Source organism: Pinus tabuliformis, chromosome 7, assembly GCF_031772625.1.
Source record: "Pinus tabuliformis cultivar Carrire ecotype Pingquan chromosome 7, CPIR1, whole genome shotgun sequence".
NCBI lineage: Eukaryota > Viridiplantae > Streptophyta > Pinopsida > Pinales > Pinaceae > Pinus > Pinus tabuliformis.
In genome coordinates, this window is record NC_142293.1 from 518,419,441 (window position 1) to 518,435,665 (window position 16,225).

The 16,225-nt window shown below is 33.6% G+C and overlaps 1 protein-coding gene across 1 annotated transcript in view; it reads left to right on the forward strand.

Moving 5' to 3' along the window:
• LOC149248342 (lipid phosphate phosphatase epsilon 1, chloroplastic-like) overlaps positions 1 to 7,229 on the forward strand; it is a 178,691-nt gene extending 171,462 nt beyond the window's left edge. Inside the window, exon 4 of the mRNA XM_089456028.1 lies at positions 6,827 to 7,229. Coding sequence (XP_089312154.1) covers positions 6,827 to 7,015 — 189 coding nt within the window. The 3' untranslated portion in view covers positions 7,016 to 7,229. The remainder of the gene's footprint in view (positions 1 to 6,826) is intronic.
• Positions 7,230 to 16,225: the final 8,996 nt, after the last annotated feature.

Below are 16,225 nucleotides of genomic sequence, written 5' to 3' on the forward strand. Positions count from 1 at the left end.
AGATGATTGCCACATATCTATGCTTCTCATTATACCAAGAAATTATTGCGGACCCAACACTGAAATTCCCTCCTAATGTACTCTTCCTGTCTTATGGACTCCCTACCCAATCCACATCTGTGAAGCCTTGCCGCTTCACTCTCTCTGTCTGTCTGTACGAAAGAACAAACCGAATGGTGCCTTCGAGGTGCTTCAACACGTGCTTTGTTGCCTTCCAATACAGTTTGGTAGGCTTAACCATTGCTTGACTTAGTTGGTTAACTGCATAACACATGTTTGGTAGTGTGTTCACCAAATACATAAGAGAACTCACAAGCTGCCTGTAAATGGTAGCCTCCACTACTTCACCTAAAGTAGCATCCTCTTTCCTCTAGTTTCCTGCTAGAGGAGTCTCCATGGCTTTTCACCTGTCCATGTCGAACCTTTGAAGTATCTCGTTGGCATACTTTCCCTGAGAGACAAATAATTCTCCATCACCTTGCCATACTTCCAAACCAAGGAAGTAGTGCATGAGGCCCATGTCCTTCATCTCAAACTCTCTTACAAGGTCCTCCTTGCAAGATTTGATTAGCTGCTCATCATCATCATCAACATATAACACAATATTCAATAATTTACCTTCTACCACAAGGTGATAAAGGTTTGCATTTGCTTCACTTTTGGAGAAGCCCAAACTGGTGAGATAGTTATTGATCTTGGTATACCAAGCACGGGGTGTTTTCTTGAGTCCATACAATGCTCACTTGAGTCTGCACACATGTGAATCTCTGTCAAAGGTCTCAAACCCCTCTGGTTGCTCAATATACACCTCCTCCTCAATAAATCCATTGAGGAATGTTGTCTTCACATCCATTTGGTGGATCTTCCACCCCATCTGCGCTGACAGTGCTAGAATTGACTTGATGGATGAGTACCTTGCTACTGGAGCAAAGGTATCCTCATAGTCAATTCCCTCCACCTGAGAGAACCCCTTGGCCACAAATTTGGCCTTGTGTTTCTCTATGCTCCCAATGTATGCTACATGCTTTACCTTGTAAAGCCATCTCGAACCAACCACTAATTTGTCTGTTGGTCTTGGGACCACTTCCCAAACATTGTTTCTGACAATGGAATCATATTCCTCTACCATAACATCAACCCATATTGGTTTCTCTACAACTTCCTCAAATGAGGATGGCTTTATCTCTACCAGCTCACTCATCAGATCCATGTATCCAGTGTACCGATCTGGTGACCTCCTCTACCTACACTGTGATGTGGGTGCTCCCACATTCTCTCTAACATCCTGCAATACTTTTTCAGCTTCCCTGATTCGATTCCTTCCTTCTTTGGATGTTTCAGCCTAAGTGGATGTCTCCACTCTTTGCTCCTTTGCTTGTGGTTCCTACACAACTTCCTGAGGTTTTTCCTTTGGGCCAAAATCTCCTAATCAGGCTGCAACTGAAGCTCCATCTCAAGAGAACACCCCATTACCTTCTCCTCATCAAATTTCACATCCCTTCTGACCACTATCATCTTGAGAGATGGAAACTACACACGATGGTTGTGAGGTGTGTCTATGTGCCCCAAAAATATGCCCAACTCTAATGTTAGCTCTAGATTTTTCCTTGCTTCCTTGGAACATGACAGTTAACTAATGATCCAAAAATCTTGAAGTGTAACACATCTGGTTTCTTCCCTAAAAATGATTCCTCTGGTGTACTCATGCCAAGAATCCTGTGAGAACTCTTATTATGCAAATAGACTGATGTGTTGCATGGTTCATCCCACAAGTGTAGAAGTAGGCTTTGGTCATGCAACATCACCCTTACTGCTCCCACAATACTTATGTTCTTCCTCTCAGCCACCCCATTCTATTGTGGGTTATGGGGTGTTGTCAATTCTCATCGAATGCCTTCCTTTGCATAAAATTTTTTAAACCTGTTCGACATGTACTCACCACATTATCACTCTTGAGAGCCTTCACTTTCCTACCAGTTTCTTTCTCAACAAGTGCTTTAAACTCAACAAATTTGGAGAATGTATGGTCTTTCTTTTGCATGAAGTATATCCAACACTTTCGTGAGAAATCATCTACAAATATAACATAATACCTATGCTTGGCAGTGGAGGTTGTCGAGAAAGGTCCACAGACATCATAGTGGATCCTTTCAAGGACTGCATGCGCCTTGTTGTCCCAATCATTGAAGGTGGATTTTGTGTACTTCCCCAACGTACACCCTTTGCATGTATCTCACTGCTCTAGTGCTCCTTTGGGGAGGCCTGTAGAAATCTGTTGCATGATCTTCAAAGCGCCATGATGCAAATGGCCAAGTCTTCTATGCCATAATTCATCGGCATCTCGACTATGCACCTTATCTACTTTTGAGCTCAATGTTGTGTAGTCTTCCACATCTAATTTGTAGAGGTTTTTCACTCAAACCCTGATTTGCTTCACTTGTCCTGTGGTGATGTGTCTTAGGAAAGCCTTCCCTTTGCTGAATATCACATCGTAGCCATAGTATTCCAACACAGCTATGGAAACTAGATTCTTCTTCAAACCCAGTACAAACATCACATCCTTGAGCTTGAGATGGGATCCAAACTCCCTTTGAAAAGTAATTGTACTAATACCGGTCACACTTTACCTTCCATTATTTCTCATCTCGATGTGCATTTGAAGATCCTTCTCCTCCAAGTCACTGAAAAATTCTTTGTTCCCGTCATGTGGAACGAGGCATCGCTCTCGAGATACCACACACTACCCATAATTGTGCTTGCCATGCATTCATTGAGGGTAAAATTAAGTTCAAATTACGAAGCCAATGCTTCACCTATTGTTTCTCCTGCGGTCTTCTTTCTTTCCTTCTTGTGTGGACACTTTGTTGCATAGTGCCTGAATTCATGATAGTGAAAGCACTTGATTTTGGAGAAGTCTTTCTTCTTTCCGCCTTGACTCTTTGGATTGGTATTTCTTCCCCTTCCCTTTCTTTTCCTTTCTAGCCAAGGCACAGTTCTCCTCATCCTTGCCCTCGGATGAGGTCTTGTCTCTGGTGTTCCGCCTTATTTCTTCCTGCATTAGATCAGACCATAACCGCTCCCAACTTGGTAGTATCTCTCTACCATTTATCGAGTCTTGATAGCTATGCCAACTCTTGTGAATGCCCAAAAGGGATAGATATACCTAGTCTTCTTCAGGGGCAATCACACCGACCCCACCAAGCTCATTACAACATGTGTAAACCTGCTCAGGTACTGCAGAATTGTGTCGCTCTTTTGCATCTTGATACTGCGAATCTTTTCCTTAAGTTCCAGCTTCCTGTGGTCACTATTGTTCTCGAACAATTCTGTCAGTGTTTTCCACATCGCGAACAGAGTCTCTTTTCCATGGAGATTCGAGACAATATGATCCTGAACTCCCTCCAATATGATTCTCCTTGTTGTGGCCACATCTTTCTTCCACTTAGCAAGATTTTGGGCATCAGATGCTTGGGGTTTTGCTACATCTGTCTTGATGTATTCTATAAGTCCAATATCATCCAATATTGCCTCTCGTGTCCTTCCATGCAACAAAGTTTGAGGTGCCTTCCAAGGCATACTCGAGCCCGAGTCCATTGAAAACCATCTTTTCAGTCTTAAAGAAAACTCGCAACTCTGATCTTCAAATTTTAATATTCTACAATGACAACTTTGAAATCTCTTCTCTAAAGTGATTCCAACTCTGATACCTTGTAGAAATTAATGTGTAGATTCAATACTAATGAAATCTATTAAATCACAAGACTTGAAGCTACTCTACTGAACTGCGGAAATTAATTCACTATCTAAAACAAGAATCATAGACATGCAAAAGGAAACACCACACATGCACAAAGATTTATCTATGGGAAAACAACTACTCAAAACCCCTTACTGTCTTGCATTAATCAGAGAATAGAGAAGAAATACAATGCTTGCTCAAGCTTAAGCACACTCTGTAAGTGTATAGTCTATCCCTTTGCCTGACTAACTAACTTTGGCCAACATTTAGTCAATTTCAAGTCTTCCCAAGCTCCTATTTCCTTGTGTTGTTCCCTTGGGAAATTGCCCCTTTTTTTAGGAATTTCACACCAAGGAATTGTGCAATAGCCTTAGGTCAATCTATGACTACATGCACCACATGTACACATGGGAATATGCTACAACTGATTGTACACTACCATGGAATCTCCATCTCAACTGGGTAACTCGAATTCACTACATGCAACAATTATTTTGGGCTAATTGATCAATTAACTGGTTTATCACTAAGTGTGGTTGAAGTTACACATCCACAACTTGACCTCCACTAGTTCTTCTGACAGTTAGAACTAGTTAAACTAACAATAACTCAAATTAACTAAAATAGATTGCTACAAATTAGCAATCAATAATGTAGAACTGAACTCAAGTGTCTCCAACTTGAATTTATTGAGTTAATTGAGTGACAAGAGCTATGTCACCTTAGTTAACTACATCCAAGTATTTTGCTAAAATAGAAATTCGAATTTTAATTTAGTTTGACCAAGGCAAAGTCAAAACTAGATTTCCTTGCTGCATTTTCAACACATTGTGTTACTTCGAATGAAATCTTAGTGCTTCTGAAGAAATGCAATAGAAGTGTTTCTCAAGAGATGCAATTGAGAGTTTGAAGAGCAACAAGCAAGTCACATACAACAGATAAACTCAGATTGTAATTAAATAAATTAGATAAACAGACATGGAGATAAGGTTTGTTAAGGAGTGTGGAGGAAGCACAATGAAAGCTTCCTCCGCACTCTACACAGTGAAGGCTTCCTCCTCTCCTCTGCCCTTTGCACAGTGAAAGCTTCATTTGCATATTTGTACAACCTTGCCCCCAAACACACAAATTCTTTGCACACACTTTCTATTGCATTTCCCGCACACCCTTTCTTTGCACAACAAAATAGTAGCGATTTGATATTCAATTAATATATAAAATATTCTTCTGCATATTTGTTCAACCCCTCGCACCCCTCCCCCGACCTCGCTTACGTAAGGGACTTGGAAACCTGTAAGTTCTAGCATCATTGGGCATAGTTGTAGCAGTGTCAAGCATGCCAATGTTAGAGTACATGGCCCCTCACAAAATTAACCTTTTATTGATTTTAAAATGATTTGTCAGGCATTGACAAATACCAAAAATAAATCACCCTCCACTAGTGGAATTATGTCACATCAAAGCTCGCTTAACCAATGTAAAATTATGAATAATATTTCCAGAAATTAGAAAATTATTTTTGAATTTATGAAAAATTATTAGTATTCAACATTTTCTCTAAACTTCGATTAAAGTTACAAAAACTTGGCGAAATAATTGAGGATCAATGGACTTTGACCATAAGGTGAGTGCTATAGTCCTTTGCAAGGCAAGGACTAATAAACACTAGGGCCTCTCCGTATTGATTTCAAATATGCATTGAATCAAGGGTTAGGTAGGTTCCCCATACTCTTTCTCTAGATGGCTTGTAGGTTATGTTACATACCAGGCTCTTACGAGGAAAAGGGGTTCCATTCTTTAGCATCTTATCTTGTTCGATAGTTGAGCAAGACATTTGAGAATGTTATTTTGTGAGATTGATAAAAGAAAATTCTATACTAGTCACTCAAGCCACAATATCAAAATATAACTCCACAATAAGTTTTCATTCCTTTGTATATGCATTTTTATAACTAAACAAAGAGAAAAAAAAAAAAAAAAACCTTACGTATTTTCTCTCGTTCTTCATTTCCCAAAATAAAATTGGTATTCATTAATATAAATAATATATTTATAAACATATTTTTTTTTTGTTTATTTCAATTCTTTTATAAATTTAAACAAAATTAATAATTAATTTAATTTTAAGAAAAAATAATTTATATAATTTCAAATTTCAGAATATAAATTATTAAAAATACAAATGAATAAAAAATGGTAACTTTAAATCTCACCCCTTCCTTCCATATCCTATAAAATCCTTATGTCTGCTATTACAACGGAAAACTTTATAATCCATAGTTTTATTACAAATTTTGAAGCCCTAATTTATGCAGCCATAGAGATTAACTGGCTAGACCTTATTTGGAAGGTTTTTATCAAAAGTGAAACATTATTTTTTTTAATTTTTTACTCGAAGTGATGACATTATAATTTATTATTTATTTTAAAATAATCATAATGAAGTGTTTAATTTTATTAATTTGTTTTTTACTAAAAATATATGGTATTTATCTATAATTTAATATTAGAAATTCAATTTTTGTTATTTTTTATTTATATTTAAATTTATTTATTTGTAAAGTGATTGGGTGAGGTTTTATTATGGGTTGTTTAGTAATTTCAATTTTTATTAGTTACTAATTTATTTATTTTTGTTTTATTTCCTTTTTATTTAATTTTTTAATTATTTCTATTTTCATGAATTATAATTTTTTCATCATATTTTCAATTTAAAATAATTATTATTATATTAAAAACATATTTTAATATATTTAATTATAAATAATTATATATATTCATAAAAATGAAACACATACAAAGATATATGTATGTTAATATAAAAATATTAATTAATCATATTTTTTAATTTTTAGTGATGGCATTCAATATTAATTGTTTTATTTTTGTGATGAAATTTTTGTATTTATTATTTTTTTATTTAATTAAACTATATTTAAATTAAGCAACTATTATGTAACCCTTATTTTATTATTTTATAATTTTTTTAATTATAATTTTTTTTTAAGTAAAAAAAAATAACATATAAAGATTAATGTTTTTGTATTTGTATAATGGAATTGTATTATATTGATCTGTATATTTTAGGCCTGGTCACGTAGCCTGGAAGGAGTGCATACCCAATTGCAAGTTATGGTGGGCATAATGCTAGGTTTCACTACAGCCATCGCATGGTATTATGCATGGAACACAGTTATGATCAGACATTTATATTTTTTCAACAAAGCTAGAATATTCCTGCATCTGGCTTCATTTATTGCGTTGTTGAATCTATGAGTGTTGGATCTTGATTAGTTAAGGATTTTAGACAAATCCATTTTTCAACCTTGGCATATCATTGTGTTTTTTATACACAAAACTAATATTTATTTGATTATTTTGTATTCATTTTAGATTATGTAAGCTTAACACAGTCAATGTCTTGTGTTAAGACAATCATTTTCTATTAATGATGATATTTGATGAAGAGCTAAATGCTATTTTTTTTTTACATATGTATGTTTTTTTGAGAATTGTATTTTGGTTTGTATTTTAAAATGATGTAGAAATATTTTTTTATGATATTTTTTATGATTAATTTTAATCAAAATTTTGGTGGAGATTTTTAAAAATTTGAGTTTAAGTTGTTTAATCTACAAAATTGGAGTGCCAAGGGTTTTTCAAGGTGTTGAATCCATTTATGCATTCAAAACAACAAAAAATCGCATTTTTTAAAAATTGTTTTACTAAATTCTGGTGAAAAAGTCTATTTCGTCTATAAATTAGACTAGGCCTTTTAAAATTATGTGAGAAAATTCCATGTAAATGAAGATTATGATGATTATATTTTAGTATATTTTTAATAATATGATTTTTTTAATCAAAACAAAAATATAATATATTTAATTTCTTGATTTATATTTAGATATATATTTTATAAGATAATTGTTAATGATGATAGTTAATGTTTATTAAAGTTGAAATGGTTTATCTCATTTTTAAAGGTAAGAGTATTTTGAATTTTTTGTTTGAAGGGAAGAGTTCTAAGATCATCATAGTTTTATGTGACAATTTTTTTTAAATTTAGATAGAATGTGAATATAAGCTGGACAATTTAAGAGAAAGTGCCTTTCATTTTCAACTCCCTTAGTGTTGTAAAAGTGACAAAGTTTTTCATCCCATGATGTTTTGGAAATTGCTAACATCCACTTTCACTATGAAGCTAGTGATAATTTGTTCTTGTTTTAGCAATTTGATTCTCTAAATTGGGGTTGATCACTTCTTTATAATATTTTAGTTTCATTTTCCCCTTTAACTCGATATTATTTCATAATTTTCCCTTAAATTTTAATGTAATAATATTTTTAAAATTATCTTTATTTTGCAAAATAATCTCTCTCTTTCTGGTCCCCGAGAATGGGTGGAGTTTCCAACAAGCTTAAGCCATTAGAGTTTGTTTCCAAAACTTTGACAAAAATAATTAAAATTATAAAATAAAAAAATTATTTAAAACATATTTTATTAGTATTTTTAAATAATATTACTTATGAGGCAGGTCACTTGACAATCATGTGTTATGAAATATTATATCAATCATGTGTTATGAAATATTATGTCAACCATGGTATTCAAATAAATTCAAATAATATTATTATAATTTTTCATTGATTAATTTAATGCTAATCATAATTTAATATGTTCTATATCTTTTAAATATATGAATTAGTTTAGACTTAATTTTTTTTCAAAAAATTATTCAAGTGAAGTCACATCTACATTTTTATGGTTAAAGCATTTACAACCATTCAATATATATATGCATGCAATTAAATCATTAAAAAAAAAATCGCATTAAAACATACAATTAAATAATGTAAAAATACCACAAAGAGTTTCAATAGGCAATAAAATATAACATTTAATAATATTTATTTATATTTATCATTAAAGTATTATTTTAATTATTTTAAACTTAAATTAGTTAAGTTCATATATTACATGAATTTATCTTTTTTTAATAAAACAATAACATTTAATAATATTTATTTATATTTATCATTAAAATATTATTTTAATTATTTTAAACTTAAATTAGTTAAGTTCATATATTACATGAATTTATCTTTTTTTTTAATAAAACAATTACTCAATTACACTCAAGTATGAGAAAACATGGATTGATGTTTTGTCCACCCCACAAATCACCACTTAATTAAAATCAACTAAGATGCAAGTATTTTTAAGGAACTGGAAAAAGTATGCTGCAAGTATTTATGAGGAAATGGAAGGCAGTTACACTATTTCTGTTGGATTTTAAAGTTATAATATTTAAATAGCATAATAATGAAATTTCTGTTATTATATTAAAATATATTATATTATTATTTTTAATCAAAATTATAATAAAAAATAATTTCATTTTATAATGTATTTATTAAAAATATAATATTAATGAAATTTTATATTTAAATTAATTAAATTTATAAATAATATTATTATATAAATAGATAATATTATTTTTTATTTAAATATTAAAAAAATTTGCAAAATTTAAAATTATATAAAAAATTATATATTTTTTTAAATTATTAGTTTATTAAAAAAATTATTATAAAGAAATTATATATATATATATATATATATATATATGATGATGATGATGATGATGGTTAACGTCCACTGAGACCAAACATATATTTATGATGAAGAACATCCATTAAAAATGTAAAATGTTATATTTGACTTTCACTAGCTTAGATTCATTTAACTCTGGATCTATTAAGCATTGAGAGAGATCAAATCTCCCGTGGTGCAAACTTCTTTTTTCAATGCAAAACTTGAGGAAATGTTTGCACTTTATTGTTAGACTATAAACCTAATAAGATCCTTTGTTATATGGTAAAACCCAGTAAGAATATATACCTTTGTCTATTATGAACATCTGAGAAACATATTCCAGTGAATTTCCATGTGGAGGCTAAAACCAACAGTTGACATAGTCTAAATTGAGCAACTTTAATAAATTTTAATGGGAACAAAAATTATAAACAAAATGTAACACTACATGCACTAAATTTTTTATTTTTTTTTCATGCCCACATTTCTCTACATACTGAAGAGTAAAATTTCAAACATTAAAATAAAATGAATAACATACGAAACAACCTGGAAAAATATTATCTTTGAAGGTTATGTAACAAAGTGAGCAAGGTTGTTTTTCACAAATTTTACTTGGAAGACATGCATTCACAAAGCTATAAAGTCTTCATTTAGTGTGTATTTATTGAGTGGTTTTCTTTGCCAAATCAGATGTGAAAATTGCTTAGGGTTATGGTATTTGTTGTTGAAATTAGGATTTATTTTAGTCTAGCTAAAAACTTTTATTGCAATGAATGTCTCACATTAGCGAATAATATCTTTAAATAGACTACATTAGAGAAAAATACCATGGGCTGTGAAAACCTAGAGCCCAAAAACATCTGTAAATTTACTATTTTATCTCAATTATTAATTTTTTATTTTATTTTAAATTTGTAATGTAATTTGACCAAGTCAAAATGTTTACAAAATGTATGTATACTTATAAGCTCAACATTTAAAAAATATTCACATATTTAACTCCTATACATCTAACATCTAATGCCTACACATCTACCCTAGACTAGGTTGTAGAGCTCCTCTCGGCGTAAAAATGTAAGATATTTATTTGGAATTCCTTAAAAGTTTATTTTTATCTTTAAGAGAGGTGTTTCATGATCATCATAGTTTTACCGAGTTAAAAGATCAAAAAGGATACTAGCGTGGTAAACATTTTGAAATCTAAATTTAATCAGAGTATATGATGGACAATCTAAGAGAGTGTTGCCCACTTTCCACACCCTTAGTTTTACAAAAGTGACAATCTTTCAATCCAAGAGGTTTTGGAATTTACCAATGCCCAGTTTTACTATTGAGTTCAAGAGAATTTGTTCTTATTACAACAATGCTTATTTTCTTCTTTACACTAGTCAAGAGACTCATAAACTTTTGGATTTCTAGATTTGGGTTCATCATCTGTTTATAATACATTATTTTCTTCTTTCCCTCTAACTCCTTATCATACCATATTTTATTCTTGATATTTGAGGTAATAATATTTATAATATTATCCTTATCTAGCAATCATTCTTTATACCCAAATGGTATAACTAAGACAGGGCATTTTTATGCCATCTGCATTTGAACCGAAAGTGGTTTTGGCTAGAGTTTGAAGCAATTTTAGGAAGCCTTTTATTTTTTGTTTATTTAACCTCTTCTTATACACTATACATCTAGTCATATCTATGCTCTCAATTGTAGAAACACTTGCGTAGATGAGGAGGATAAGATAAAGTGTATTTCCTCTAATTTTGAGATTATAAGTTATAAATTACTTTTGGATTTCTTATATCTTTTTTCCATTAGGCTTTAGAGATACTATATCACAAACCTCACATCCATATAAAATAACAAGAATAAAAAAGAGTCTCAAAGAGATTACGTGTGTGTGTGCGCATTGATTTACAATTGTTTTCAAGTCCATAATAAGCTTTCCACCATAAGTTAATCCTTTTCTCAATACTATAATTCTAGTTGATCTTGTGATTGATTTGGACCATTTGAGGAATGAGACTAAATATTGATAGTAGAAAATGTCACAAGTGCATAAAAGAAATAATGTAGACAAAAAAATAATATGAAAGGAGCTTAATTATTTTTATTAAATGGTAAAAGTGTCATAAGACTACATCATGAGAAACTTCATGGCTTTTACAATGGTGAAAGTCTGTATTTATATTATTTATGGGTGCCTTTTCATCGAGAGTCACACACTTTCATTGATTTCAAATACTATGGGTAAAAACCATGGGTTACAAAAACCATGAGTGAATAACACAAATCATTATGGTAAATTCTAATGAATGGTTGTCCATGGTAAAAGCTAATTGTAAAATTATATTTTTATTTTATTTTCTTCCACCTTTCAAATACCAAAGGTGGGTACTATGGTTTACCAAAAACATGGGTTTGTAAACTATAAATAGTAGAAAATAATTATTGACCGTGGCGATTCATTGACATCCACCTGCATCAATCCTCCCCCCTTAGGAAGCAATGGTCTCTATTCTCTCATCAGATGGGACACATTCTGTTGAATTTGGTTCATGGTGAGCCACTTTCCTTGGTGAAGAAGTTGCCTTACTTTGACAACTTGATAGAGTTATATGTTCTGCTATTGGGTATCCTTCATATTGGTGTCCATAATGTGACTAGTTGTAGCTTGTTTAATGCAATAAGGATTGAGTTTAGTGGGAGCCAATTTTTCAGTTACCTCTGAGGTGTCCAACAAATTTGGGAAATATGGTTGAAGAAGCTCCACATTAAACATCGGGTGCAAGCCAAGGGAAAGGGGAATACTCAATTCAAAATAATTTTCATGCAAACCTTTGTGCATGTGTAAGGACCATAGCAGAGTGGTTTGAGCTTCCTATGGGGTCCTGTGAGGTGCTCTTTATGCAAATGTATCCACACCTTATCACTAACTTGAAACTTGTGTGGAACCTAACGTTGGTCATATCGTTGCTTGTACTTGGGATTGACTTTTTGTAAGATGTCATGAACCTATTGTGGTAGGCGTTGGATCCATTCAACAATTTTGGTTGTTTTATCTTCTTTGGCCTGATCATGGGAGGACTTTGTTGGTAAAAATGTAGTAAGAATAATAATATACATGGGGGTTACATGGGATAATATCCTTCTATATGCTTAGCATGGCTATAACCCCAAGAGTAACAATGACACTTTGGGGTCTATACTGATAAAAAAACATAACATTTCTACATATGAGGTTGTTCTAGACAGGTGACATTATTGGTTGATACAGATGCTTGTGCATGGCTCAACCAACCAATGGTGTTTAGTTGAGGGTGTGAATTAGGTAACTTCAATCTCTTGATGACCTCAATTGAAATCGGGTTATTTTAGCTCCCACTATCAATAATGAAATATAGTGGGGTCCCCTTCATCCAAATCTGTGAATGGAAAAGGTGCTCCCCCTCCTTATGCTCCTCTCAATGTTTTGGATGAATATTTGCAGTTGCAAATGTAGCATTGGGTTTTGCATTAATGATCATCTTTCCTTTATCTTGTTCTAAATTAGAATACGAGCCAAATTCCATTTCTTCCTCTTTAAGCCCAGACAACGATTCAAGAATCAATGTTTCTTAGGTCAATACTTTAGGATTTTTTGTAAACAAAATTAATAAGGACAATGACCATAATATCGATTCATATAAAAACATACAACATGATATGGATTCGGATGAAAGCATTGACAATACAAATAAGTAGCTCAATTCCCCTCACTCAAACAATTCGAAGGTGGAAAAATCTAATTCTAGAATAAATGTTTCTCAGGTCATTTCTTTAGGATTTACCGTAAACAAAGTTAACAATGACAATGCCCATAATAACAAAAAATTTCACAACCTAAACACAAGTTTATATTCAAACATTTGGATCGTCTCTCACTATTTCTAATTCTACACATATATGTTTAGATTCCACTCATATGCATCAACTCTCCACTACTTCGACTTCCATACATACATGCTTTGATTCACATACAGATTAACTTTTTCCCTCCATCCTTAAACCCACACACATATTTATTCAACCTATCTAGATCATTCCCTAATCCAACCACTTCGTCCTCATCTAATTCTTTCCAAAATTCATTCATTCCCTTCCCATCCATTCCTGGGACTGACGTCACCACTACCTTTAAACCTATTAATACCATTCTTTGCCACCTTATATTTGTCCAAAAAACCATTGGTCCCACCAATCAGAAAGGTGTATATTTGATCCCTTGCTCGTGTAGTAAATGTTGGCATTATGGCATTATGGACATGTGTTGAACTTGATGGCAACCCTCTCACAGACGGACATTTCTCTTATATACATCTTGATGGGGACAAGAAGAGCCAAGAGGAGAGAAGAGGGGCCATTTACATATGTTTATCGGAACCATTGAGCCATTGGGAGCTTATCGGAGCAATAGAGGCTCTTTCTCATATATATGCTTATCGGGAGGTATCGGGCTTATTAAAACCTATATATGCATGCATTAATATTATCAGGAGCGGTTTGGGTGTGTAAAACCCATATACATATGCTTTATTCAATAAGCAATAGATGTATGCAGTTTCCCCTTTCGGCGGATATATCCCAGTTACATGAGTATTAATACATGTGTTTCGGCATATCGGCATCGGGGGCTTGTCGACCCGATTGCATTTCAAATATGGTCTATAATAATATCGTATCCGTTGTATATCACAAGGTATATAGGGTCGCCCACCTCAAAACCTCCGATTGTGAGTGGACCCGATGGGGCATTAAATTTGGTGTATAATAATATCGCGTTCGACATATATCGCAGTGTCGCTGATCGGGGGTTCCGCTATGTGACATCGCTGAAACCTCTGATTGCGATCGGACCCGATGGTGGCATTAAAACTTGGTGTATAACAATATCGCATCCGCAATGCATAAAGGGTCGCCCACCCCAATCCTCCGATTGCGATAAGAAGTGGCGGACCCGATGGGAACTTTAAAGGGACTTTATAATATATCGCATCCATCGCACAGTTTATAAAAGCCTCCCTCCTCAAATCGCCGATAGAAATGAAAAGAGCGGACCCGATATATATAAAAAAGAGGGTTAATGGGCATGTCGCATCCGATCCATCGGATCGGCAGTCGGGAATAAGCCATGACACGGGCATGCGTTGTTAGCGATGAGGAGCGGACTCGATATATATATATATATAGGCTGGTTAATGGGGCATGTCGCATCTGATCTATCGGATCGTCCATCGGCAAATAGACAATGATAAGGAGCGGACCCGATATATTTATAAAGAATGGTTAATGGCCATATTGCATCCGATCCATCAGATCGGCCATCGGCAAATAGACGATGTTATACAGCGATAAGGAGTGGACCCGATATATTATTTTTATGGGTGCATAATGTTTAAAGTCCGCCTTTTGTTGTTTGGACTTGTTTTCCCGCTATCATCGGTCAAAGCAAGTGAGCCTCGGGATTTCGGATCCTCTGGTTTTGACTTATGGTTTTGTCAAAAGCATGACTATATAAGAAGAAAAGAGATCCTTTGGCAAGGTATCGATGATGAATTGAAGATCTTAAGGGAGAATTGATTGGCATTCTTGTGATCGGTTAAGGAGAAATTACTGATCAAGGAGAATGCGCGTAGAACAGAGAAAAGGATCGCAGGCTTGAAGATCAGACATTCTTCGAGAGAAATCGCATCGCTTCGGGTGTATTGCAGTTCAGGTTCTGGGTGCGATTATTGGGTTTGTCTTGTGTCTAGACTCTGGGTGCACTGTTATATATGTATATCTTCTGCATTGTGTTCTGATTTCGGCATAAACAACCTCTGTTTTAATGGGTGACCAGATCGAGCATTTATTTATATTTTGATCTAGTGCTTGGGTTGGCGCTTGGGTGATTTTGAAAGATCTGCTGTATAAAGAAAATATATATTGATCTGATGCCTGGGTAATTCTGAAGATTTGTTTATACTTGATGACCATTTGATCTTCTTGGATCCAGTCTGAAAATTAATGAAACGTGGTCCTTGAACGAAGTAGGGGGTTGTAGCTCCCTTCCAGGAGAGACTGGAAAACGAGAGAGGGTTGTAGCCCTCTGCAGGTTGCAGCCTGCGTACTGGTAAAGGACTGCACCAGTACAAATTCATTGTAAAAGAAATTCTATTTGAAAGAAGATAGAGACATATTGTAGCAGGTGGTTTTCACCCACATTGGGTTTCCACCTTATATCTAGTGTTCCGTTGTGTGACAATCTGTTTTTAACTGTTCTTGTTCATCATTTTATGGTACTGACATACAAGTTAATTATCAATTTCGGAAGAATAATTTAAAGCATAAATCTGGATAATTCATTGAAAAGAAATTAATAATACTGATTCACCCCCCCGCCTCTCAGTATTATTTCCAACAATTGGTATCAGAGCAGGTCCTTCTGAAGAAGCTTGATCGCTTGAAGGAGATCGTTCATCATGAGCAACTACGAGAGGGAAGCATCAATCAGGCCACCAATTTTTGATGGGACAAACTTCGTATATTGGAAGGTAAGAGTTACTACCTATCTTCAATCTCTGGGTACAGAAGTCTGGGACATCATAGAAACAGGGTATACTTTTCCATCAGCTACTCCTACAGATCCAGCTGAGAAGAAGAAATATGAAACAAATGCAAAGGCGGTCAATACTCTTCTAGGATGTCTATCTCAATCAGAATTTGTGAAAGTTATGCAGTTAAAATCAGCAAAAGAAATATGGGACAAGATTGTCCTAAGCTATGAAGGAGATGATCAGGTAAAACGAGCAAAACTTCAAACCCTCAAGATTCAGTATGAAAATCTCAAGATGTATAATGATG